This window comes from Oenanthe melanoleuca, chromosome 27 (assembly GCF_029582105.1).
Source record: "Oenanthe melanoleuca isolate GR-GAL-2019-014 chromosome 27, OMel1.0, whole genome shotgun sequence".
NCBI classification, from domain to species: Eukaryota; Metazoa; Chordata; class Aves; order Passeriformes; family Muscicapidae; genus Oenanthe; species Oenanthe melanoleuca.
In genome coordinates, this window is record NC_079360.1 from 827,561 (window position 1) to 853,751 (window position 26,191).

At 56.2% G+C, this 26,191-nt stretch overlaps 2 protein-coding genes across 4 annotated transcripts in view; both read left to right on the forward strand.

Moving 5' to 3' along the window:
• The window catches only part of GPATCH8 (G-patch domain containing 8), a 32,901-nt gene extending 16,738 nt beyond the window's left edge, over window positions 1-16,163 (forward strand). For all 3 annotated transcript variants that reach the window (XM_056512083.1, XM_056512084.1, XM_056512086.1), the window contains 3 exons: window positions 400-543; window positions 9,715-9,845; window positions 10,234-16,163. In XM_056512083.1, coding sequence (XP_056368058.1) covers window positions 400-543; window positions 9,715-9,845; window positions 10,234-14,059 — 4,101 coding nt within the window. In that variant the 3' untranslated portion in view covers window positions 14,060-16,163. The remainder of the gene's footprint in view (window positions 1-399; window positions 544-9,714; window positions 9,846-10,233) is intronic.
• Window positions 16,164-17,552: 1,389 nt separating this feature from the next.
• On the forward strand, window positions 17,553-25,474 carry ITGA2B (integrin subunit alpha 2b). The gene is made up of 30 exons (XM_056512099.1): window positions 17,553-17,721; window positions 17,801-17,931; window positions 18,011-18,108; window positions 18,188-18,353; window positions 18,424-18,473; window positions 18,828-18,873; window positions 19,077-19,202; window positions 19,285-19,332; window positions 19,580-19,623; window positions 19,743-19,802; window positions 19,936-19,988; window positions 20,122-20,330; window positions 20,441-20,623; window positions 20,728-20,773; window positions 20,850-20,954; window positions 21,098-21,153; window positions 21,252-21,403; window positions 21,638-21,751; window positions 22,445-22,515; window positions 22,596-22,743; window positions 23,195-23,287; window positions 23,368-23,447; window positions 23,568-23,648; window positions 23,717-23,819; window positions 23,897-24,049; window positions 24,125-24,235; window positions 24,333-24,446; window positions 24,633-24,740; window positions 24,816-24,938; window positions 25,269-25,474. The coding sequence occupies exons 1-30, from the start codon at window positions 17,576-17,578 to the stop codon at window positions 25,359-25,361; spliced, it is 3,111 nt and encodes a 1,036-aa protein (XP_056368074.1). The 5' UTR covers window positions 17,553-17,575; the 3' UTR covers window positions 25,362-25,474.
• The last annotated feature ends 717 nt before the right edge of the window (window positions 25,475-26,191 follow it).

The following is a 26,191-nucleotide window of genomic DNA, read 5'->3' on the forward strand; positions in this document are numbered from 1 at the left end:
CCCTGACAGGAGGGGCAGTGAGGGGGGGTCGGGCTCTGCTCCAGGGAACAGGGACGTGGGAGGCTCAGGTTGGACATCAGCAGGAATTTCCCCATGGAAGGGGTGCTCAGGCCTTGGCAGGGGCTGCCCAGGGAGGTTTGGAGTGCTCATCCCTGAAGGTGTCCAAGGAGCACCTGGACGTGGCACTCAGTCTCTGGGCTGGGAACAAGGTGGGCATTGGGCACAGGTTGGACTCAGTGATCTTGGAGGTGTTTTCCAACCTCAGTGATCCTGGAATAAATATAATCAGTGTGCACTAAGTTTTTATTAAGCACTTGTTTTTCCTTAAATGACTAACCCATCACCTTCTAGCCTGTTCTCCAGGACACATAATATAAGCACTTTTTGTTAATTTTTCAGGATTATGTTGATAAAGAAAAGGCCATTGCCAAGGCTTTGGAAGACCTCCGAGCAAACTTCTACTGTGAACTCTGTGACAAGCAGTACCAGAAGCACCAAGAGTTTGACAACCACATCAACTCTTACGACCACGCTCACAAGCAGGTGATGAGTTGTATAGAGCACAGTTCATCAGTTTGATGTTCATTGTGGTGGTCTTGTTTGTGATTAATACTTGGAGTTTCCCTGGTGTATCTGTTTTCCTTACTGGTCCAGGAATAGATGTTTTATGTCGCTAGGTAAGATTTTTATGCCCATCATTCATTTAAGAACACAAAATAGCAAAAGAACTCCAAGCCTTGCTCCATGGTTGGCATCAAGGGGCCTCAGTTCTGAAAGACCCAGGGTCAGGAATGTGCTGGTGTTAAACTGAGGAGAGTACATGTGGGGGTGGATGGCTCCCAACTTGCTTTTAGCATTAGTACAGTTTTGGGGAGTGATGATTCCACATGTGTGAGCATTTTACTACCTGAGTCTACCTTCTGTGGAGTTACTGAAAACAGACTAGGAAATAATGGGCTGTGTCAAAGGAATACTAAGAAAGGAGCACTTCCCAAATTCTGTAATTCTCAGGAGCAGGTGGATTCAGAGTCTCAGTGGAGCTGGCGTTTTTCCCAGGGTAGGGGGATGTACTGTAGAGTCTGCAGGGTGCTTCATGCTGCACAGTAAGTAATGGAAGTTCTTGTGTTAGCCTGATCTGTTTGACCATTTAAGCTGCTAAATGAGATGTAACTGCACACCAGATAGGAGTGTTGGGCTCCTCCAGGGCTGGAAGGGCTCAGAGGAGGGGTTTGACATTCCTTGTCATAAATTCTAACAACACAATCATCAGAATGCTGGTAATTCGAGTAGGATATGCTGTAGAGCTTGTAAAATAGCAGTGAAAACAGCTCAAAGCCAAGAATGTGACTTTAGAGTATGATTTTTGTGTGTATGTATTAAGTGTAGGATATGACAGAGAATCTGCTTTGAACTAAGGGAGTCTTGTCAGGAATTCTCATGGCAGGGCAGTTGGGCTCTGTAAAGAAGAATGGTTTTGTAGAATGAAGAGCAGAAATTCATTTATTCCCTCGGTTATTAGGCAGAGGGGTGGATTTGGCTGAGCTCAGTCATGACACCTGAGAACAGAGAACTTCCTTGGAAGGTGTCCATCAGTTTGGCTGAAACCTGAGTGCAGTGACCTGCATTTATCTGGGAGGTGGCAGGACCTGTTAGTGTCACATTCCTGGTGTGCTGATGCCCTGGGATTCTGTGAGCTGCTCCTGCCCTCGGTGACTGATGGGGCACAGAGCTCCTCCTGCAGCTGGAGGTGCTGGGGAAGAGGAAACCAACCTGTGGAAAACAATAAAAGGAGTCATCAGCAGGAGTGGCCTGAGAGAAAAATGTCTTGTGCATGCACAGGGTGGGGTCATGTCATCAGGAGAAGGAATTTGGAGGTTGCTTGGTACTGCTGATTATTTTGAGGCGAATTATGTTCTTGGATAATTCCATCCATTGCAGTCACTTTAGGCAGGCTTTGGAGAAAATGAGCTTCAAACTCTGGCTACATCACCCAGCATTAATTTCTAGTTACAGAGGGATTTAAACAAAGAAGCAATCATGCTTTGCTTAGGGAAAAAATTGCTTGTCCAGCTTTGTCGGGCTGAAATGTGTGTGACCCCGCTGGGTCAGCGTCCAGGGAGTGAACTTGAAACCCCTGAGACAGAATGAGGGACAATTTGCATAAGTAACATTACCTCACTGCTTCCTGCTCCAGGGAGGCTCATCTCCAGCAGTCCAATCTAAATTTTTAAATAGTGAAGAAAATAAAAAGCTGTGCTTTTGATGTGTTGCACGTTGATGTTTTATAGTTTGTCTCTTTGGACAAGAAGGCAAGGTTGCAGAAAGGTGAGCCTGAAGTTTTTGAGAAAAAACATGAACTTTTCCTAAAAGTAGGCCATCAGTTGGCTTTCTTGGAAAGAAAGGCCATTACAGTATCTTAGTTACAGCAACCCAGCTTGGTATAAATCATCTGCAAGATTTAGTTGTCTCAGTGGTAGTTTTTGAAGCAACAGAGCTAATTTTTGCCTTTTTCTTGGCTCAGTTTCCACAGCATTTTTGCTTTTAGGTATTTTTAGTTCCACATCCCCCTGACGTTGAAGTGCTTGGTTATCCCTCTGTGGCTCAGCAAGCATTAGGCTGTCCCTGTAAATAGATGTTCCATCCTCAGATCCCTTTGCACTCCCGAGTTATAAAGACACTGTCTTGTATTCCAGGAAGGAACTCAGGATTATTGCCCAACAGGGATGATAGGTAAGTGTGTTGATCCCAACCGGATGAATTTTGGACCCACCAAAATTGTGTCAACACCAAACAATTAAAGGGGATGTTTATTCTCTTCATTTCCTGTCTGTCCTGGTTTCATAGACCATTTGGCTACATCTGAATCAATCTCAACACCAAGTTTCTCCAAAAGCCAGCAAAGACAACCTGGGAAAAGATCCTTGCATTTGTTCTCCCAGACCATTGGCATGTTTTAGCCATTGTGTTGGAGATGTGCAGTGTTATTCTGGAGCTGTTTTTAATTAGGTTGATACTTGAGATGAGAAGTGCAGCTGTTTTAAGGACCAGTCGCCCTCTGGTCAGCACATGGCCTGTCCCTCTCAGGGGACTGAAAGCAGCTGGAGTGGGTGCAGATGGCCCTGCAGGAGGGACAATAAGCTCAGTTCTCTCACACACCCTTCAGTGAGCAACTGGAAAAGCCTGCATCTCATAACTTCTTGTACAGCTGCTGATGTCTTCAATGGTGGTTTTTTTTAGCTGTAGGATTTCGATCCCTTTTGAGCCTTCTGTGAATGGCCCTACTCTTGTGATGCCCAGTCCTGACAGTCAACAGAGTAATAATTGTCATTAACAGATGAGAGGTGGCAAATGTAGATAGAAAATTTCTGCAGCTTAGGTGGTGAAGGTGGACCCAGTGTATATCCCTGGAAGTGTTCAGGGCCAGGTTGGACAGGACTTGGAGCAACCTGGCAGAGTGCAGGATGTCCCTGCCCATGGCAGGGACAAGGTTATCTTTAGGATCTGTTCTATGCCAAACCAGTGATTTTGTGATATTTGTGCTGCTTTCCTGCAGATCCAAAATGTCCTGGTCCTTGGGAGCTCCCACAGTCCTAGAACACTCTGGACTCAGTGGGAATGTGTCCTTAAGGCATTACACCTGTGAGGGCTCCTTATCTGGTTTGGGGTTTAAGATATTAGATCCATTAAAGATAAAGACCTCATGTTAGATTTGAGTGAAGATGAGTGTGAGCCCCTTATCTGGGTTGTGCCCAGTCTGTGTGTTCCTATCAAATAAATCTGGATGTGCAGGGCCCAGCACCTGGAGCAGCCTGCCAGAGTTATGGTTGGAATTACCTTGTGTCAGTTACGTAGCATTTACGGTCAGCTTTTACTATGGGGAATTTTTAACAATCCAAGAACTTGGAGAATCTCCCACCATCACCTGGTTCTGCTCATGTGCCTGTTAAGGGCTTGAGCTGTTTACTGAGTCACTGACCCAATGGAATCAAGACATTCCCCTTCTGCATTCCCTGTGAAAAACAAACGTGTTCCTGAGTGAACCTGTGCCAGGTTCCCTGGGAGAACACAAACCAGCATTTAAATGCAGGCTTTCATGTAGCTGCTTTTTTCCCCTAGGTGTGTGGTGTTTTGGAGGTGTAGGTGATTAATTCTGCCTAGATTCTCTTTGTAAAAGGACAAAGGGATTGTATTCCATAAAGAAGTTCTTTGGGAAAGAGGGTGGAACTCAGAACTGAAAGTATAGATGTGCAGTTCTTTTTGTGCCCTAATTAGCTGCATCTTTGTTTCTTGTGCCAAGGGGGAGGGATCTGTTCAAGCACAATAAAATTACCAAGACAGTCACTGCTGGGGTCGCGGAATACTCTGAATGCAAACCCTGAACTTTGTGTTTTGGGGGAGACTTGGGATTTCTAAAACCTTGGGCCTCCAAGCACAGCTTGAATGGAAAAGACTGAGGAGGGAATCTCTGAGGTACTTGGTGTTACTTGGGAGGTTCTTCTGCTCCAGAATTGCTTTGCCCTCAGAAAACCCACCAGTTAACAATAAAGGGGCTACAAGAGGACTGCAGAAGGACTTTGGACGAGAGCATGGAGTGATAAAACAAAGGGGAATGGATTTAACTGCAAAGGGAGGAGATTTGGGTTAGAGATGAAGAAATTCTCCCCAGTGAGGGTGGGCAGGCCCTGGCACAAGATGCTCAGAGAAGCTGTGGCTGTCCCTGGATCTCTGGAAGTGTCCAAGGCCAGGCTGGACAGGGCTTGAAGCACTATGGGGTAGTGGGAGGTGTCTCTGCCATGGCAGGGGTGGGACTGGGTGAGCTTTAAGGTCCCTTCCAACCCAACCCATTCTATACTTTTCTTAACCCAGCTAAGAAAAAAATGTATTCCTTCCAGGGAGGAAATTGAGATTAAATAAAACAGCATTTGCAGGCCATTTCCCCTCTGTTCCTTTCATTTCATTTATAAGCATGCAAAGAATGTTGATGACCAACGATAAGCCAGGCTTGTGTTCTCACTTCAATAAAATGATCAAGGTTGCCATCCTTTGAGCTTGTGTTTAATGATGTTGTTCACTCCCAGAAGCTTTTGGGGCAACGAATCGAGCAGACATCAAAAGTTCAGAGAGCCAAAAATCTGCTGGCACAGAATGAAAAGTACATTATTATTATTTTATTTAGTATGGCTTGGCAGAGAGACATGAGAACAATAGCAAGGGAGGAGGGGGCTCTAATGCCATGGGAGCTGCCTCCTGCCTGGACTCCCAGGGGTGGATCTGCTGTGACCCTTCTCAGTATGAGGTTTGGCATTAAAGTCTCATCTTCAGGTCTGGTGACAGAGCTTTTGTCTTGTGAGAATTTCTGCTCTGCACTTTTAGGCAAAGAATGTCTCTCAGTGGGCCTCAATTCAGTGATGCTGTGCGGCTTTGTCACCTTAAATGGAGAAAATAGATATACTGCTGGTCCTGAGCCTGTAAAGCTCTGCACCCTGGCTGGGTACTGGGGAGGTCCTTCCTGGTACTATCTCATCAGCAAAATCTGGGGTGTGCTGAGTTTTTTCATGGCCCCAAAGCTGCCAGAGCTCTGGGAGTGCTTGGGAACGCTCCCAGGGGTGCACAGGGTGAGATTGTTGGGGTGTCTGTGCAGGACCAGGAGTTGGATTGGATCCTTGGGGGTTCCTTCCTATTTAGGACATTCTGTGATGATCCAGTGGTTTTCCTGTTGCAACAGTTCCTGACTGGTGCTTGTCCCTGGGTTTCCTCACTTCGCTGTGCCTGGGATGGGCTCTCAGGGGCTTTTCAGAGGTGCTGTAGTGCTGGTTTAAGCTCTTTTGTGAGAATTGGAAGGTCCTGGTGGTGTTTGCCAGTTTGGCCCCTCCCGAGCAATGCAGAGATTGGGAGATAATCCAGCACTGTGGCCTCTTTGTGCTGCAGTCCAGAGGTAGCTGCAGATTTGATACCAAACCTGCTCTTTAGGAGCTCGCTTTGCACTCCGGTGGAAATACGGAGACGAGTTTGGAATTTTGTTAGAAACAAGGCTGGAAACTTAAAATACAATTCTTTGTTCCAAAGCTGAGGGGGGTGGCAGCTATTAATAAACCCCAGGAAGGCTGAAGGTAGTGAACTACTGCCTACAGCATGTGGAAATCTGGAGAAATTTTATGGAAGTGCTCTTCATTTGTGTCACTGCTGGTCACTGGACTGCTGGCCCTTCTGACAGCTGAAGTAATAAACCAGCAGAATATTCCTTGGCTTTATGGTCCCCAGCAATTTGAAAGGATGTTGCTGCTTAGGTAAGCTGCTGCTTCCTTCCTCAGAAAATACACTGCCCATGGAGGAAAAAAATGCCCCTTAGTTTTGAAATCCTGTAGTAGCATGAGGCATGTGTTTGATTTAATACAGGTTTGGTGTCTTGATCCTGTTAACTAAATCAGTCTTGCTAAGCATAGTGGGAAGACTTAAAAAGGGAGGATTCACCCCAAAAGTATGGGTTACCAGGGCTCCTTGTGGAGGGGAGAAGCTCCTTGAGAGTGGTTGAGTGGCTGTATTAAATCCTTGGTGGAATTTCTCTGTGGTTCTGGGGAAGGGGCAGTTCCCTTCAGCTTCCCCTCACACCCACACATATGATGTGGTCCAAAAAGTCATTTTGAGGGTTTTGGGGGATTAGAATAACGAACACACTCCTCAGGATTAGATGGAAATTTTTTTAGTGTAAGCTGAGCTTAAATATCTGTTTAGTTCAAATGATTTCCTTGGCAGGCTGAGACCTGGAAGTGTGTGAGCAGCATTTCAGTGCTCCACGTGCTTTCTTCACCCAGTGAAATCGTACTTCAGGCTTTGGATTGCTCCTTCCATGGGAATCAGGACTGGGGAGAAGGGTGGACATGGCTGCAGTGAACTGGTTATCCAGTCTTGGAGAGGGGATCAATCACCTGATTCAGTGACATATTGGAAACAATAAGTGAGGGGAGAGTTAGAGGTTATTTTGAAAAGTTCTGGGTATTTTTCATTCCTGCAGCAGGTAGTTCTTACAAATGAACAGTGTGGGCTCCTGTTTTCCCCCCATCTCCCCCAGGATGCATTTAGGGAATGCAGTCTAGTCAGTGGAGTAATTTCTGATGACAGGTGTGTTGGTTTAGGTCAGTCAGAGAAGCTGAGCTATGTTCTGTTCTGTATTTTACATTTCCAAGGAGTGGGCACAGTGCATTTGTGAGCTTTTCTATCCTGTACTTCTCCAGCAAGACACTTCCTCCTGACTCCTGTGTGATAAAAAGAAACTCAGCCTTGAGATCTTTTGGTCTTTTAAAAACCAGACCAACTCTTCCCCAGTTCTGGAAATACCAAATTCTCAGCATTCTTGACACCAGGGTCAGTGGTTTGTCAGCCTAAAGGACCCAGGTTTGGGTGCAGCTGGGAGTTGGTGTGGTGCGTATTCTGGAATTAACAGTGCTTTGGGTTGGTTCATTTGCTTCACACCTCTAAATTTTAAGTGTTGAGAGTGGGAGGTTTGGGGGAACAGAGACACACAAAGATCAGCATTTAATAATGGGCATTTAATTCTGTCTGCATTCAAATTGCCATGTAATGGAGGCAGGAGAGCCTGGGGGCAGCTGCATCAGTCCCACCAGCTCTGAGCCCATGTGGTGTCCTGGGGGATCATCAGGACCATGCCTAGGGGCACAGGGGCCTCTGAGTGCACCATTGCACCTTCCTCTTGAGAGGGAAAGGTCACAGTTCATGTCTGGTGTAAATAGCTGGGTCATACTTTTTTCCAAATGGATGAGTGATCTCCAGACTTGGCATCAGCCCCCATTAAATAGTTTTGTCAGCTGTTGGTGGCTATAACTTCCCAGAGCATTTCACACACGCTTTCAAAATCAGCATGAAAAAGCTGATAGCATTGCTCAGTCCATCTATTATTTTTTCCTTCCTCTTGGAACAAAATTAACTTTGCAACATTTAACATACACCACAAAACCCTTGAGCCCTTTACTTGTCCTGGTGAAAGTAGCTCTGCTGTTCCAGGTGGGATCATTGCTGTGTCTGTGTGTCTGTGTGTGTCCCCTGCTCCAGCCCCCAGCTTGGTCCCGTGGCTCTGCTGGCTCTGCTCCTGCTCCATAGAATAGCTGACACACTCCCCCACAGCTCTCTAGTAATACTTGCTTGGTTGTGGCTTTTTTTTTCTCTCTTCCACTTTTGTTATATTTTTACTTTCTTTTTTTCTTTGTGATGTGACGTTTTCAGCTGATGTATTGAAAGCAAACCCTTCTAATATGGGAGTCCAGATCACAAGAGTGAGTTTCTTTCTACTGGTGTCTGTAGTTGTATCATTTTTGTGTCTTCCCCTCCGATTCTGGTAATAATCAACCACATTTAGTAAATACAATTAGGCAAGAGAATCCTCTGTCTTATCCAATCTCTCCCTTTTTCACAAAGCAATGTTCTCTTTACATTGGGCCAGCTTAATTCCTCTAATTTGAGCTTTGGGTTGGTTTCCAGATCCACTGTTTCTGTGTGTGGCAGTCTGATGCTGCTCCAGGAAAGAGGCAGAGTCAGCCAGCCAGAAGTATTTAGAATTCACCAGTGATTTGTACATCCTGTACAGGAATTGTTCCAAAGTGACTCTTGCTCTGAGTCCCGTTAGTCTCCCAGGCCCTGCATGAAATGCCTGAAAAACATGAAACTTTTTCCAAAAGCTGAGTACAGGATGCATTCTGGAACTGGGCCCTTTGAAAGGGTTTTGAATTGTGCACTAAAAAAGAACAATGAATCCCTTCAGGATGGTAGAGGTCTGTCTTTATTGCTTTATGTTACTTAAACTTCTGTAGAGCACTCTAAAAAAATGTTGTGAATATCCACATATATTCCAAGAAAAACCAGCAGCCCCTTCTAGTGCTCTGAGACAGGGACTTTCCAAAATGTTCTGAAGTTTCTTGGATGTTTATTTTCTATTAGAATTGGCTACCTAGACTTCCTCAGTGATATTATGATGTTTGAAATTCCTTGGGATTGGGTTTGCTCCCTCATGATAAGATTTTTGGGGAACTTGGTGCTTCTGCCCCCCAAAGTATTCAACCCCAAGAGACCCTCCTGCCTTTAGAGCAGTTTGTTTCTTGACCCTCTCAGAACTACTGTCAGGAAAACAAGTAACCGGTTGTGGTGTATGTTGTATTCTGGATTTGCTTACAAAATCATTTGCATGGGATTTTTGGCTCCTTCTCCAATGTAATGGTACATTGCTTTTGTCAGATGTCATTCCTGGGTAACTCTGGCACCAGCTAATCCCTCCTGTCCTTTGGCCCATGCTCTTGATACGTGTCATGCACAGTTTGTCAAGTACATCTGCACCCTGCAAGAGTGGCCAAGTAAACAACCCTTCTTCTTTTCCCCTTTTCCTTCCAGAATTTGCTTGTTGCTTCGAAATCAGCTTTGTTGTCCATGCTAAAGAAAACCAGTAGTGTTGATTGGAAAGGGGTATCCACAGAACTTGAAGTCATAGCCAAAAATGACCACCAGTTGTCTTTTCCTTCAGCTGCTGGGAGGATGGCAGTGTGCTCCGTGGGGTTTGTTGAGCTAAGATGCTGTTGCTCCATCCTGGCTCAGTAAATGTCCCTGGGGAGGGGTTTGACACTGCAACTTCCAATGCTACAGCAAAGAGCTGCTCTTGGATAAACCACAAACAGTTTTGATCTGATCCATCCCTGCTTTCTTTTGCCTCAGAGGTTAAAAGATCTCAAGCAAAGGGAATTTGCTCGCAATGTCTCGTCGAGGTCCCGGAAAGATGAGAGGAAGCAGGAGAAAGCCCTGCGGCGCCTGCACGAGCTGGCTGAGCAGAGGAGGCAGCCTGAGTGGTGAGTCTGGGTGGTCCCAGCACCCCTGAAGCCCGGGGGGCTGCAGCCCTGGGCTGGGCTGGGCTGGCATTCCTGCTCTGGGATACTGCACAGGCCTTGAGGACAAAGCTTCACACTGGTGTTTGGGGCTGATGCTGTGGTTTTGGTAGGAGTGAATTCACTAAACTGATCATGCAGAGCATCCCCAAATTGCTTTGTCCAGCAATACATTTTCTTCAGTAGTTTAATATTATTAAAAACTTTGAGTGGCTGTATAATGATATTTTAATGCATGTGTCTGGGTGCAAGAGCACTTGAAGTGTACAAGATTGCCTCTGCTGAGGGATGAATCCTCCTGCAGAGGGATAGGGACACCAGTCAGCTGTGTTTTCTCTCCCCCCTGTTCCAGTGCTCCTGGAAGTGGGCCCATGTTCAGGACCACCACGGTGGCTGTGGATGAGGAAGGAGGTGGAGATGACGATGATTCTGCGGCCAACAGTGGCTCCTTCATCCAGACAAGCTCCGGCCAGGCCACAGAGATGACCACGGACAGAGGGTTCCTGAACACTGGACAAGGCACTGTGGTGCCAGGCCAGACGCCTGCCCAGGGGGCACAGGCTGTCAGCTTTGGCATCAAGAGTTCTCTGGGAACTCCACTGCAGAAGATCGGGGTGTCCTTTTCCTTCGCCAAGAAGACCCCAGTGAAGCTGGAGACCATCGCATCTGTTTTCAAGGACCACGTGGATGAGTCCAACTCTGCAGACGGGGCAAAAGGTGATGAGAAGGGGTCCTCAGAGGCTGGCAGCCTGCAGAAATCTGGGGAGGGCGAAGGCACCAATAATTCTGATGGCAAGGCAGAGGACGATGACCAGCACGACAAGGACAGCGGGGCTCTGGCCAGCACCTTATCCAAACTGAAGAAGATGAGGCGAGAAGATGGACCAACAGCTGTGGAACCAGAGTATTACCACTACATCCCCCCAGCCCACTGTAAAGTAAAGCCCAACTTTCAATTCCTGCTTTTCATGAAGGCTACTGAGCAAACGGAAGCGGAAAATGTGAACAAAAAAAACGCGCGCGAAATGAAAAAGGGGAGTCCCCCCAAACCCAGCAAGCACACGGAAAAGGCTGCTGAGAGCATAGCTCAGCAGAAGGAGCAGAGTACTACTGAAAGTGCAGCTCAGCAGGGCAAAACAGAACAAAAAGACATCCCAGAGAATGAAAATACACAGGAGAGCAAGGATCTTCCAGAGAGCAATCCCCCCGAGCCAGACACTGCTAAAGAAGCTCCTCCTCCTGCCTCGGGCTGCAGAGATGGCTCTGAGGGACCAAAGCACCCCATGGGACCTTTTTTCCCTGTTCTGAGTAAGGACGAGAGCACGACACTGCAGTGGCCTTCAGAGCTGCTCATCTTCACCAAAGCTGAGCCCTCTGTATCCTATAGCTGCAACCCCCTGTACTTCGACTTCAAGCTCTCCCGTAACAAGGATGCAAAAGGGAAAGGGGCAGAGAAATCCAAGGATCCAGGGGGGCTTTGTAAAGACAACACTCAGAGCACAGAACCTGATGAGGCGAGCAAAACCAAGGAGACTGAAAGTGTAGGGAATAGTTCTGCTCAAAAAATGGAAAACAAATCCCAGAGCAAGCAGGAGTCCAGTCTGGGAAGCGTTGGTAAGGGAGAGGGGGAGGACAGCGGTAAGAGTATAACAGGTAAGAGTAAATCTGGAAGGTCTCATAAACACAAAAAGAAAAAGAAGCACAAAAAGTCCAGCAGACACAAACGCAAACACAAGGAGGAAGCTGAGGAGAAGGCCCGGAAGGCTGAGCTGGGGGAAGAGAAACCCAAGAAACGGAAAAGGCACAGGCACAAAAAAGGTAAATCCTCCCTTTCAACTGAGTCAGACCGGGCACTGAAACCTGAACTGTCTGAAGACTGCAGCCATTTCCAGAAGAAAAAGCGATGCTCCCAGGAGTCCCAGAGGAAATCCCTGTCTGCTGAGGAGGGAAGCAGTGGTAAAAAAGAGGACGGAGGTAACTCCTGCCAAGAGCTCGGCAGCAAAAGACACAAGGCTGAGCTGCAGCAGGTGCCTGGTGTGAGGAGGCGCTGCCCAGCTCTGTCCCAGGCCCGGAGCGGCCGCCGGAGCCGCCAGAGCAGTGGCGACGACGACGACAGCTACGAGGGCTCCCCCGGCAAGAGCTGCCGCCAGAAATCCCCGTCGCAGTACAGCGACGACTACGACTCGGGCAGCGAGCACTCGCGCAGCCGCTCCCGCTCGGGCCGCAGGCACTCCTCGCACAGATCCTACTCCAGCAGCTCGGACGCGTCCTCGGCCCACAGCCGCTACAGCCGCCACAGGAGCTACTCGGACGACAGCTACAGCGACTACAGCGACCGCTCCCGCTGCCGCTCCAAGCGCTCCCAGGACTCGGAGGATGACTCTGACTACAACAGCTCAAACCACCGCTCCAAGCGGCGCAAATACTCCTCATCGGAAGATGACTACAGCTCGAGCAGGAGCCGGTCCAGGAGTCGGAGCAGGAGCCGAACCCACCCTCGAGACAGGTCGAGGTCGAGGAGCCGGGGCAGGAGCCGCAGCAGCAGCTGCAGCCGCAGCCGGAGCAAGAGGAGGAGCCGCAGCGTGACGGGCCGCAGCTGGAAGCGCAGCCGCAGCTACAGCCGGGACCGCAGCCGCAGCACCCGCAGCCACTCGCAGAGGTCCCTGTCACGGAAGGGCTCCCGGGGTCACGAGAGCCCCGAGGAGAGAAGGTCTGGCAGAAGGGACTTCATCAGGTCCAAGATCTATCGCTCCCAGTCTCCTCACTATTTCCGGACAGGCCGAGGTGAAGGGTCGCTGCTGAAGAAGGAGGATGGCAAAGGAGAGGATCTGAAAGGATCTGGCTCCCTGTCCCAGAACAGCAGCGGCTGTGGCACGGGGCGGGCCTCGGAAGGGGACTGCAGTCCTGAGGAGAGGAACTCCGTCACTGCAAAGCTGCTCCTGGAAAAGGTGCAGTCCAGGAAGGTTGAGAAGAAGCCCTGCGTCACTGATGAGGTGCTGTCGGGGGCAAACAAGGTGGGTATAAAGCTCAAAGATCCTCCCCAGGGCTACTTTGGCCCCAAACTGCCTCCTTCCTTAGGCAACAAACCGGTTCTGCCCTTAATTGGGAAGTTGCCAACCATTCGGAAACCAAACTCCAAAAGATACGAGGAGTCTGGCTTGGAGAGGGGCGAGGAGCAGGAGCTGTCAGATGCTGAGGATGGTTCCCAAGGCATGGAGGAGGGTCAGCTGGCTGGCCAGTCTCTCCTGGAAGATGTGGTTATGGTAATTCAGGACAAGCCTCTGGATGAGCAGAAACGTGATGAAGCCTCTGTGGAGATGCCATCCCTTCCCCTGGACACGCCTGCGCTCCCCGAGTGCTTTGGCTCCAGAGATCTGGTCATGCCACACAACTTCCTCTCAGATCCGAGCGACGGTGATGGGCTGGAGCCCATGGACGGGGGCAACCAGCCAGTCCCAGTAGAAACCAGTATGATGCCCTTAGTTCCAGATGTTGAGCGCTTTCCTGGCTACGTGCCTCAGAGCGGGGAGCCAAGCATGGAAGGGGATCGGGAGGGGGGAGAAGATTCCTCTCTAGCCCCGCTGGAGAGCCAGCCCATCACCTTCACCCCTGAGGAGATGGAGAAGTACAGCAAGCTGCAGCAGGCTGCCCAGCAGCACATCCAGCAGCAGCTGCTGGCCAAGCAAGTCAAGGCCTTCCCCGCCTCGGCCGCCCTGGCACCAGCCGCGCCCGCGCTCCAGCCCATCCACATCCAGCAGCCGGCGGCGGCGTCGGCCACGTCCATCACCACGGTGCAGCACGCCATCCTGCAGCACCACGCCGCCGCCGCCGCCGCAGCCATCGGCATCCACCCCCACCCGCACCCGCAGCCCCTCGCTCAGGTCCACCACATCCCCCAGCCACACCTGACGCCCATTTCCTTGTCCCACCTGACCCACTCGATTATTCCAGGGCACCCCGCCACCTTCCTGGCCAGTCATCCCATCCACATCATTCCGGCCTCCGCCATCCACCCGGGCCCCTTCACCTTCCACCCTGTCCCTCACGCTCTCTACCCAACCCTCCTGGCTCCGAGGCCTGCAGCCGCCGCCGCCGCCACGGCCCTGCACCTCCACCCCCTGCTGCACCCCATCTTCTCAGGACAGGACTTGCAGCATCCACCCAGCCACGGAACATGAAGGACAAAATGAAGGAACCTCGGAGGAAGGAGAATAGTTGGCATTTTGGGAAGGGGTTGGAGTCGAGCCAGTGGGCAGGTGAGGCCTGAGCATTTCTTTTCACTCTTGAGCAGCCAAAGAAGCCAGAGGCTCGAGGGCTGGGCTCTTGGCTGTATCCCAGCGATGTCTCGCTCTGACTCCTCCATGCAGCACCGCTCTGGGAGAACCATTTCACCTTTAGAACAGCGAGACACTTGGAAAGGCTTTTTTTCCCCCCTTGGATTCTTACACTTGGTCATCTTCCTTCTGCTACCTTGTACATGATAAATGAGGTTTCATACTCACTAATAGGATCTCTAAAAATCCTTTTAATGAGGTCATCTAATTAAAATAGCATGATTGAATCCGGCTTGTAATCGGCGATGGAACATCGGGAGCTGTCAGCTGCAGAGGGGCTGGAGGCCTCGGTTTTCAGACACTGCAGGAGGTTCCTTGGCCCCTGTCACTGCACACGTGGGGTTTTCTTGGTGTGAGCAGCAAAGGTAGAAGTAAGATCTTAGTGTAAAGAGGAGGAGGAGCTCTATGTGTCTGCCCAGAGCTCCCATCCTTCTCCAGCCTGCATCCGCGTTCTCCTGCACCAGGACCATGCCTGGATATCCCAGACTGAAGAGAGGTTCTTGGGTCAGGGTTGGGATTCCAGTCTGGGCTTTGACCACTCTTCTCCTGAAAGGGGGAAAAAAATCACTCTGAATTTCATCTTCTGTGGTGTTGGGAAAGAGGCACTGGGATGGGAGAGAGAAGGAAAATCCTGTTAGGAATTGAAGCTATACAGAGGACAGGGCAGCGCAGCCAGGATGTAAAGTGTGTTCTTTCCTCTGTAACACTGATGGTTTCCTTATTAATTTATAGGATATTTTTTTTTTTAATGTAAAGAATTGCACTGAACTCTGTAAACAAAGATGCTGCTTTTTGTAGCTCCTATCAAAGGTTACATTTGTAGTATATCGCAATAATATTTTTTACAGCCAGTTCTTAGTGGTACTTGTTCTGGTGGCTTCTGTGTAAATATGTTTGTTGTAGGTGACCCAAGACACTTGTAAAGGTTCAATTTATAGTTTCAGCTAGATGCAGAACAGCTAAGCATGTATATTTTACCAAGCTCATGTATTTTTGAAGTTTTTATGTACTATAAAATGTAAAAACAAAACAAAAAAAAATCTTCATTTAGAATTTTGCAGAAGAAAAAAAAATCAACAGTGAGACTTGGACAAGGTGAGGGGTGTGGGGGTAGCAGTGACTCTGGCAGGTAATGCTGCATTCCTCCCTACCATAGGAATGGGCACTGGAGCAGCCTGGGGAGCAGCAGGAATTCAGGATGCTCCCAGAGTACAGTCTTTTTTTTTTTTCCTTTTTCCTTTCCTTTTCCCCTGCTTTGGAAGCAGTAATGTGCAGACCCTGCTGGTGCAGGAGGAGCCTTGGGACTGTTCCCATCCCACTCACAGGGTTACCCCAGCTCAGTCCTTAACCCATAACTGGATTTCCCAGTTCTCCCAGTATCACCCGGCTCAGCTTCCCCACCCCAGAGCAGGGGATGAGCTGCTGCTGTCCCCACTCACCGAGCCCTGCATGTGTCACAGCCCTGGGGCCACCACGGCTGCAGGGAGGGGATTCTGAGCAGGGTGGGGATGTGGTATCCCCGTCCCTCTTCTGTCTGTCCCCTTCCTCATCCTCCTGTCCCCTCCTGGAGTGCAGCACCAGACCAGGCAGAGTTAAAGGATCAAAAATCCCCTGAGCTCCCTCACCATGTAAACAAGAAATTGGAGCAGGTCAGAGTGACAGCAGTCACAAAAAAGGGACTCAATTTCCTGTAAATACCAAACACTTCAGTGTTACTGTCAGAGATGAGCTTAGTAGGGCCCATCCAAGCCCCGGCCCCATCACGCTGTGGGCAGGGATTATTTTTGGACTTCAGGATAGCGCTAAAATAATTAACCTGTCATTACTTAACGAGCATAAACAGACTGTATTTAACTTTGTCACATAAGATATATATATAAATATATATATATGCTGTAAAATGAGGGAAAAAGCCTTTCTAATAAACCAATGATTTGTGGAAAAAAAAGTTGTGGTGGTGTGTGGGGAGCTGCTGTGTAGAGCATCAGCCTCTCCTTTTCCTAAAAAGGCCTGGTTTGATTAAAGGAAAAAAAATCTACCCCCCTGCATGCCAGCAGGGTCGGGGTCCAGGGTGCCACCTGCCCGTCCCTGGCCGTGGCCCTGGGAGGAGGTGGCTGATGAGGGATGGTGCAGAAGTGCTGAAAGAAACAGGAAATTACTTAATTGGATAGCAGAAAGAATTACAATTGCCTCGAGGGGGTCTGCTGTGGGCTCCAGCTGGGTTCAGATGCTGCTGCCAGCTGGGGAGGCCTCCCGAGGAGGAGCAGCTGCCCCTGAGTCTGGTGTCCTCTCCCGGGGCACGGAGCTGGTTCGGGCTCAGCTGAACCCTTCCCACCCCTCGGTGCTTTACCACTGCTCAGCAAATGCTGCTCTCTTCCAACTGCAGCTCCAGGGCAGGGCTGCCCGAAGGGCTGGAGCAGACCCCACTCCGGACCTGAGGTAGTCATATGGCTCTGCGGGATCCCCTGTGCCCCCCGAACTCCCCTGTCCTGCTTCCCACCTGCAGCTTCAGCTCAGGAGAAAAGCCCCGTTTCACACAGCCCGGTCCTAGGGAGATGCTCTGCGGCCTCTCCCTGGCACCCGCGCTCGGTTGGCAGGAGGAACCCCCGGAGATCTCGAGCAGCCCGAGAGTCCTTAATTCAAACAGTTTAAATGAATGCTGCAGGTGGGTTCAGGGCCCGCTGTCCGGGCAGGGCTGAGCTGCGGGCACGGCTCCTCCGCGGGGACAGGGACAAGGACACGCCGTGTTCACTCGGCTGTGGCTGTCCCCACGCTGCGCCCGGTCCCTTGCCAGAGCCATTGCCCTGCCCAGCGCTGGTGCTTCTCCCCTGGCAGGGTTTTGGGGTGTCTCTGCCCGGAGAAGGGGACACTGGGAGGGTGATGCCCGGTGCTGTCAGCTCCATCCGGCTGCGGAGGGGATATCGGGGGCGATGGAGGGGCCCTGTGCCCTGCTGTGCTCCCCCTTCACCGCCACATTTCCGCTGGCAGGGACTGCCTGCACCCCGAAATAGCCACCCCAAGATGGACATCCCGAAATAGGCACCCCGAGCCTGGCACCCCGCGGCGGGCTGGGCGCGGGCCCGGCGGGCGATAGGCTCAGCTGCTGTGGCCGTGTCCCCCCTCCCGTCACCGTGTCTCCTGGTGGCTCTGCCACCTCCTGCCCCTCCCTGCTCCGGCCACATCCGTGTCCCCCGCACCTCTCTGGCTCCCTGCAGAAGCGGATGTGCTTCTGTGGGTCGGGGGGGAGGGGGGGGGTGCTTCCTGTGCTCCCCATTCCTGCTGGCCCCGTCCCCAGCTGCGTCCCCCGAGATAAGCCAGGGACACCACGGGACGGGGCTGTGGCCACACTTTGGAGTGACAATGGGACTGCTGCGGGTGCTGCTGTTCCTCGGGGGGCTGCGCCTGCCCCCCATACTGGGGCTTCTCCAGGAGGCCCCCACCATATACGAGGGACCCCCCGGCAGCTATTTCGGTTTCGCCCTGGATTTCCACATGAGCGAGGGAAGGTAGGGAGGCCCGGGGTGTCGGGGTCGGGCAGGGGCACGGCACTCGCCCGCCGACCCTGACACCCGCTCTGCCCCCCAGGCCCAGCGTGGCCGTGGGGGCCCCCCGTGCCAACACCTCCCAGCCCGGCGTGGCTCAGCCCGGCGCCGTCTTCCTCTGCTCCTGGCCCCCCGACGAGACCCCCTGCCACCCCCTCCCCATCGACACTGCGGGTGCGTAGGCGCCGTGGGGCGGGGGGTGGGCATGGCGGGGGTGCCAGCTCCGCACATCCCCCCTGTCCCGCTCCCCCAGGGGACGAGAGCGAGAGCCACGGCACCTTGGAGCTCCACACCTACAAATCGCACCAGTGGCTGGGAGCGTCCGTCACCAGCTGGGACGGCAAACTGGTGGTGGGTGCATCGCGGGGGATGCGGGCAGCCCTGGGTGGCGGCGGGGCGGGCACCCAGCCTGTCCCATCGCCGTGCCCAGGTCTGTGCCCCGCTGCAGCACTGGAACGCGATGGAGGGGCAGCAAGAGGCGTTCCGCACCCCGACGGGCACCTGCTTTGTGTGGAGCCGGGGGCAGCGGCGCGCGGTCTGGTACTCGCCCTGCCGCGACCAGACCATGGCCAGCACCTACCGCCAGAGGAACTACGGTGAGGGGGGACCGGGGAGCGGGGGGTGCCCCCAACCCCGCGTCCTTCTGACCCTGCCCTGTGCCCCCAGTGCACGACAAGCGCTACTGCGAGATCGGCTTCAGCGCCGCTGTCACCCCGGTGAGAGGGGACTTGAGGGGCTTGGGGGACTCAGGGGACTCGGACACCTTGGGGGGATCGAGCGGCCAGAGTGCCCCTCGGAATGCCCGTGGGGTGCTGATAGAGATGCAGAGGCTGTGGCCAGCGTGGTACCTGCGTGTCACGGCGGGGGATGTAGTGGTAGGGATGCTGAGAGAGGGGATGCTGGAGTGGGAATTCTGGGAGGAGTGGGGGGAATTCTGGGGTGGGGGTGCCCGGATGGGAGATGCTGGGCTGGCATATATCAGGATGGGAAATACTGAGGTACTTGTGTGAGGATTCTTTGAGGGGATGCCAAGGCGCCCCGGCGTGGTGCTGAGCCAGCTCCTCCCGCAGGATGGGACGCTGGTGCTGGGTGCCCCCGGCGGCTACTATTTCACGGGTGAGTCCTTCCTGCCGGCGTTGCCACCCTGGCTGGTGCTCCCGGGGTGTTCCCTTTGGGTGGGCACGGCGGGAGGAGAGCATCCCGGATAGGGTACCCCGTAAGTGCCACCCGCAGTGGCACTGCCAGCCCAGGCCGTAGCCCAGGGCGTGTGGCAGCGGGTGCCCTGTCAGTGCTGGTGCTCCCCGCCCCGTGTTCCCCAGGGCTCGTGTACTCGGTGGAGCTGGACAAGATCCTCAGGCGCTTCCTCGGCACGTCGCTGCTGTGGCTGGGGAGCCCCGGGCGCCCCACGGAGCCGGTGTCCGTGGCCTACGAGGACGGGTACCGGGGTGAGCAGCGGGCACGGGCACCCCGCCCCACTGCCAGCTCCTGCTGGGATACCCCGGCTCACCAGTGCTCATCTCCCTGCAGGGTACTCGGTGGCTGTGGGCGAGTTTGATGGCAACCCCAAAACCAAAGGTAGGGCTGGGGTGTGCAGGGAACAGGGGTTGATGGGCCAGGGGCACCCCGGGGCTCCAGAGTGACCTTCCTTCCCTTCCCGAGGGGGCTGGACAGGTTGTGCCAGGACAGGGGTCTCATCCATCTCTGTGCCCTCATGCCCCCATGTGGCACCAAGGATATCCTTGTACCCACCTCAGTGCCGGGGGTATCCCCGTGCCCCCCTCAGTGTCTCAGTGGAGGCATTCAGGGCTCTCATCCCTCACAGAGTACGTGGTGGGGGTCCCCAACAAGAGCAACACGAGAGGTGAGGTGAGTGCTGCGAAGTTCCCAGTGCCGGTGCCTGGCCAAGGGGACACCAGGGAACACCACCATGTGTCACCCCGGGCTGGGCCCGGGCTGGGCCCGGGGTCTGACACTGCCCTGGGCAGGTGGAGATCTTCACTGCCGGGAACACTCTGCGTCGGGTGCGGGGCATCACCAGCGAGCAGGTACCTGTCCTGTGGCACCCCCAGCACCGCCGGTGCTCCACAGCGCTCCTGCCCCATCCCGTAGCACCCCAGCCCCCCCACCCACTGTGTCCCTGGCACCCCCGGTGCCACCCTCTACCCGGACCCTTTCCAGGTGGCCTCGTACTTCGGGCACACGGTGGCAGTGGCTGACGTCGATGGGGACGGGTGAGAGCAGGGACAGTCGTCCCCTCCTCCTCCCTGGGGACACCCAGGGGTGCTGCCCCGTGCCTGGCACACCGCTGGGTGCCCCCAGCCCCCAAACCTGCGGACCCTGACCCTGACCCCGCGCCGGGCACAGGCGGGACGACCTGCTGGTGGGTGCGCCCCTGTACATGGCCCGGGGCTCCGACGGGCAGCGTAGCGAGCTGGGGCGCCTCTACGTCTACCTGTGGCGGGGGCAGCAGCCCCTCGCCGGGCCCCCCCAGACCCTGACGGGCACCCACCCCTACGGCCGCTTCGCCGCCGCCATCGCCAGCCTCGGGGACCTGGACAAGGACGGCTTCGGAGGTGACAGCGCGGCGGGGCGGGCAGGGGGATGTGCCACTCCCCGATGCCGCGCCTCGGGGAAACTGAGGCAGGAGAGCGCGGGTAGGTTCTCATGTCCCTTCTGTCCCCAGACGTGGCCGTGGGAGCCCCGCAGGGAGGTGACAGTGGCAGCGGGCAGGTCTTCATCTTCCGTGGGCAGAGCGAAGGGCTGGCGCCGGTGCCCACGCAGCGCCTCGACAGCCCCTTCCCCGGCCCCGCCGCCTTCGGCTTCGCGCTGCGTGGTGCCACCGACCTGGACGGCAACGGCTGCGCGGGTACAGGCCTGGCACGACACCGCCCTGCCACCCCGGTGCCGCCACCCCGGTGCCACCACCCCGCTGTCACCACCCCGGCACCGACCCTCTGCTTGTCCCTGCAGATCTGCTCGTGGGCGCTTACGGGGCGGCCAAGGTGGCCGTGTACCAGTGAGTGCCCGTCCCTGCGGTGGCCCGGGGCTCCCGTTGGGTTCCCTGGCACGTCAGCAATGTCCCCGTGCCCCAGGGGATTACCCGTGGTGGTGGCCCAGACCCAGCTGAGTGTCCCCGACGGGCTGAACCCTGAGATCCTGGACTGTGACCTGCCCGACTCCGGTGTCCGTGTCAGCTGGTGAGGGGACACTGCCATGGGGACACTACTGTGGGGACACTGCCATGGGAACACTATGGGGACATCACCGTGGGGACCATGGGGACACCACCAAGGTGCACAGGACAGGTCCCTGAGCACCTGTTGGTGTTGTCCCCGCGCAGTTTCCACGTGGTGTTCTGTGTCAGCGTGACGGGCCAGCACCTCCCTCAGAGCATCCGTGAGTGCCAGTGTCACCCGAGAGGCACCGCTGTCACACGGGCAGCGCTGGGGTGTCACCGCGGGTGTCACTAGTGCCACCCTCCTGTTCCCCACCAGACCTGGAGGCTGAGCTGCAGCTGGACCGGCTGAAGCCCCGGCCGTCGCGGAGGGTCCTGCTGCTGCAGGGACACCAATCGTCCTGGCAGGAGGAGCTGGTGGTGACACCGGGGACACCCCCTGTGTGCAGCAACCTCACCGCCTACCTGCGGGTACGGGCACAGGGACAGCGCCAGGGGGCGGGGACAAGCCACGGAGGGTGGGGGACAGGAATGGGGATGTGGCATCTCCAGCCGGGATGGGGACAGGGTTGGGGACAGGGACTGGGGATGACAGTGTCTCTCTGTCCCAGGAGGGTGGGTAAGAGGGCGCAGTGGTGGGTGGGGCCCTGGGGTGGGGTGGGCACGAGGTGCATTCCAGAGTGCTCTGCCTACGGGTGTCCCCAGGACCAGGCCGAGTTCAAGGACAAGCTGAGCCCCGTGGCCGTGAGCGTGGCCCTGACGCTGCCCAGAGAGGCCCCGGGGTTGGTGCTCTACGGGCACACCCTGGTGCAGGCACAGGTAGGGGGACATGGCTATGGGGTGGTGTTACCATGGTGGCACGGGGTGGGGTCGTCCCCAGAGCTGGGCCAGGACACATGTGGGTACCCCCAGCCTGGGTGTGCTCAGCTCTGGGGTCCCCAGCCCGTGCCAGTGCCCCCAGCACACCCCTGGCACATTGCCCCCGTTCCTCCCCACCACTGTCCCCAGTTTCCACTGGAATGTGCCCCCACACTGTCCCTGCCACTCCCTGGCATGTCCGTCTTGTTCTGACCCCTGTGCTCACCCTTCAGTCCCCACTCCCTCCCCTGGATGTCCCTTTGTACCCTGCACTGTCCCCATTTCCAAACCCGAGAATTTTCCTCTGTTCCCTCTGCCATCCCCAGTCCCTCTCCAGGATGTCCCTGTTGTCCCTGCTCCCTCCTTGGCTTGTCTCAGGGTATGTCCCCAGTCGTGCCCCTGGATGTCCCCTCTGCTGTCCTCATTCTTCCCTCTCCGGGATGTCACCTCCCTCCCCTCCATCCTCGGTCTCTCCTGGAATGTCCCCTCTCTACTCTGCACTCTCCCAAATCTTCCCTCTGGGATATCTCCTCTGGCCCCTCCACCAGCCCAATTCCTCCCCGGGATGTCCCCCCCGTGCCCCCTGCTGTCCCCAGTGACTCCCCCGCCCATCTCACCGTGGATGGGGGGGTCTCCCCCTGTCCCCTCCCACAGACCCACATCATCCTGGAGGACTGTGGTGATGACAACCTCTGTGTCCCCGATCTCCACCTGGCCGCCGACACGTGAGCACCGGGGGAAAGGGGGGGGCGAGGGAGCGCTCGGTGTCCCCACGGGTGCTGAGCCCTGTCCCCGTGTCTCCCAGCCCCAGCCAGCGCCTGCTGATCGGGGCGGAGGCCGCGCTGTCCCTGCGCGCCAACGCCACCAACGCGGGCGAAGGCGCCTTCGAGGCGGAGCTGAGGGTGCAGCTGCCCCCCGGCACCCACTACCAGGCTGCCCGCAGCACCATCCCGGTGGGTGTCGAGTGCAGGGTGACGGGGGTGGGGGTCTCATATTCTGTTCTTGGTGGTGTCTAGGGTGGGGGGCTCGTGTCCTGCCCTTGGTGGCCTCAGTCTCTTTGGGGGTGCCCACAGTGGGGGTCTCAAACCGTGTCCTTGGTGGCTGTCACCTTCCATGGGGGTGCCCAGTGGTGATGGGTGTGAGGGGATGCCCAGCACAGTGGGCGCCCAAATCGGGGCTGCCTGGAAGGGATGGGTGCCCAGGGATCCTGAACACCAGGCTGGGGGTGTTCGTGTCCTGCCTTGAGAGGCCCCCACTCTCCACAGAGTCCCCACTGGTGATGGCTGTTCAGGGGTGTCCAGGGTGTGGGGCTCAAGCCCTGCCCTCAGCTCATGCAGGTCCCCAGCGTGGTCGGTTCATGGCAGGATTCATGACGTGTCCCCATCTCATGTCCCCACCCCGCAGGGGCAGGAGAAGCTGAGCTGCAACCCCAAGAAGGAGAATGGGACCCACGTGGTGCTCTGCGAGTTAGGCAACCCCATGAAAGCAGGGGCCCGGGTAAGGGGTCGCGGGGTCCCTGCTGTGCCTGTCACCCGTCGGGGCTGGTCACCCACCTGCCCCTCTCTGCTGTCCCCTAGATCACCGTGGACATGGAGCTGAGCGTGTCCGGGCTGGAGGACATGGGGGATGCCATCACCTTCCACCTGCAGCTGCGGAGGTGACACCCTGCTGTGCCGCTGTCCCCCACCCACTGCTGGGACACCGACACCTCAGACTCGGTGTCCTCAGCATGTCCCCAAACTCGGTGTTCACCCCTCATCTCGCTGTGTCCCCACAGCAAGAACAGCCCCAGCCCCAGCAATGCATCCGTGACAGTGACAGTGCCCGTGGAGGCAGAGGCAGAGATGCAGCTGCGAGGGTGAGGATCTAGGGGACATGGGGATAATGGGGGGACAAGGGGGGACACTGATCCTCCTCTCCCACCAGCAACTCCTTGCCTGCCGTCACGGTGCTGCCCACGAGCTGGCACTGGGTGGAGGGCAGCCAGCGGCCCGAAGATCACGGCATCAAGGTGGAGCACGTCTATGAGGTAGAACACGGCACCCGCGGGTTCCCTCTGTCCCCTCCACTCCCGGTGTTGGGCATCACCCCACCGTCCTCCCGCAGCTCCACAACAAAGGTCCCGGCACCGTCAGCGGGGTCACTCTGAGCCTCGCCGTCCCGCACCTGCTGGGCGACCGAGTCCTGCTCTACCTGCTGGAGCTGGGCACCGAGGGGGGCATGAACTGCTCCCACCACCCCGACCTCAATCCCGCCCAGGTAGGGGCTGCGGGACCGCCGGGGGGCGTTGGGACATGTCAAGGAGCTGGGTGTCACCTCTGTGTCCCCTTCCAGCTGGGGATCTCCGCTCCGCCGGCCGCGGCGCCCGGGAACGGCAGCCACCAGCGGGAGCGCCGGGAGGCGGAGCCGCCCCCGGGAGCCGGGCTGGGGGACTTCGTCCGTGTGGTGAGCGGGTGACCCTGGGGACCTGCAGCCCGTGGTGGCACTGGGCTGGGAGTGCTCTCTGCGCTGGGGGCCCCCCAACACCCACCGTGTCCCTCAGGACTGTGACAATGCCACGTGCGTGGACATCACCTGCCACGTGCCCAGCCTGGGCAAGGACCAGCGGGCTCTGGTCAGCGTCCACGCCCTGCTCTGGATGGACACCCTGCAGAAGGTACTGTCGCCTGGGACAGAGGGGACGAGGTGGCATTGTGGCCCCAGGGCGTTCCTGCAATGCCCCTCCTGCAGGGTGGTCCCCAGAGAGCACCCTGGGGGTACCAGGTGTGGGGTGCCCTGTAGCTGCCAGCACCCCTGACGCCAGGTTCCCTTGTGTCCCCCGCGTCCCCTCATCTGTCCCTAGCGGGAGCACCTCCTAACGCAGTTCCTCATCCAGTCACAAGCGTGGTTCAACACCTCGGCCATGCCCTACCGCGTCCAGCCCCGGCTCCTGCCCACCGGCAAGGCTCAGGTAGGGCTGGCCTGGGTACGGGGACACAGGGACAGGCCGTGGTGGCAGCGGTGTCACCCACCTGTCCCTCTGCAGACTGACACCCGCGTGGTACGAGCCAGCCTCGGGGGCGAGGGGGCTGTGCCAGTGTGGTGGGTGGTGCTGGGGGTCCTGGCCGGGCTCCTGCTCCTCACCCTCCTCATCCTCCTCATGTGGAAGGTGAGTGGGCACAAGGGGACACTGGTGACATCCACCATGGTGGTGCGGCCTCACTGGCACCAGAGGGACCATGAAACATGGGGCACAGTGCTGGGAGTGGGGGCTGTGGGACAGGACGGCGGGACAGCAGCACGGGTGACACTGTGCGGTCCCAGGCAGGTGACACTTAGGGGTACCCAGGGACTGGTGCGAGGGGGGTCCCTCAAGAGAGATGTCGTGGGGTCCCTGCAGCGGTGGCACAGGGATCTCTGGGGGGCTGATAATGAGGGATCCCTGGGGCTGGTGCCGCGGGGTCCCCCGGGGCCCGACTGTCACTGTGTCCCCTTGCAGACGGGATTCTTCAAGAGGACGCGGCCGCCGGCCGAAGGGGACACGCAGGAGGAGCCCGGCCAGGCCCAGGAGCCTGCCGGTGTCCAGGACTAGCGGTGTCTCCGTGCCCACCCCCACCCAGCTCCCATTCCCCCCCCGCAGCCCCGCTCTGCTCCCCCCGGACAATAAATCCCTGCCCTGCCCTCGGGTGGGGGCCCGAGGTGTCCCATGGGGGTGTGGCTGTGTCCCCCCGGACCTGCACCGGGGGCAGCTGACAGGCGACAGGGCACTGCAGGGGGGCAGGGAGGCTTGTGGGGACCCCCGTGTGCCTTTGTGGGGTGCCCCGGGAGGGCAGTGGGCGGGCTGGTGCCGGGGTCAGTCCCGTACGGGGCCGGTGCTGGTACCGTGGGTGGGTCGCGGTACCGGGGTCAGTCCCAGGGATGGGACCGGGGATCGGGGCAGTGCCAAGGGCCGGTCCCGAAGTGCCGCGGCGGTACCGGCGGTGGACACTGAGGCTCAAGGAAGGACCGCGAGTGGGTCCCGGGATGCTGGCGCCGGTACAGGGTCAGTCCCGGGATGACGGTGCCGGTACCATGTCTCCATCCCGGGGCTTGGAGTGGAACCGGGAATGGGTCCCAGGAGGCCTGTGCGGTACCGGGGGCAGTGCGAGGCTGCCGGTGCCAGTACGGGAGTGGGTCCTGCAGTGCCGGGTCCCGGTCCTGGTCTCGAGGCGGTACCGGGGGTGGGTACCGCGGGTCGGGATCGGTACCGGGGTTAGTGCCGCGGCTCGAAGCAGCGTCAGAGGTGGGTCCGGGGGTCGGTGCCGATGTCGGGAGTGGGTCCTGAGATGCCGCTGCCGATACCAAGGTCAGTCCCGGGACGCCGGTGACAGTACCGAGTCCCGTCCGGGTCCGGGGGCGGGGTGCGGCGTCTGTTGCGGTACC

Bases quoted from the DNA above. Each gene is read 5' to 3' on its own strand.
- ITGA2B (XM_056512099.1), top strand. From the start codon at position 17,576: ATGGGACTGCTGCGGGTGCTGCTGTTCCTCGGGGGGCTGCGCCTGCCC. The intron at 19,333-19,579 runs GTAGGGCTGGGG...CATCCCTCACAG, and splicing joins TGGCAACCCCAAAACCAAAG to AGTACGTGGTGGGGGTCCCC. The intron at 19,624-19,742 runs GTGAGTGCTGCG...TGCCCTGGGCAG, and splicing joins AGAGCAACACGAGAGGTGAG to GTGGAGATCTTCACTGCCGG.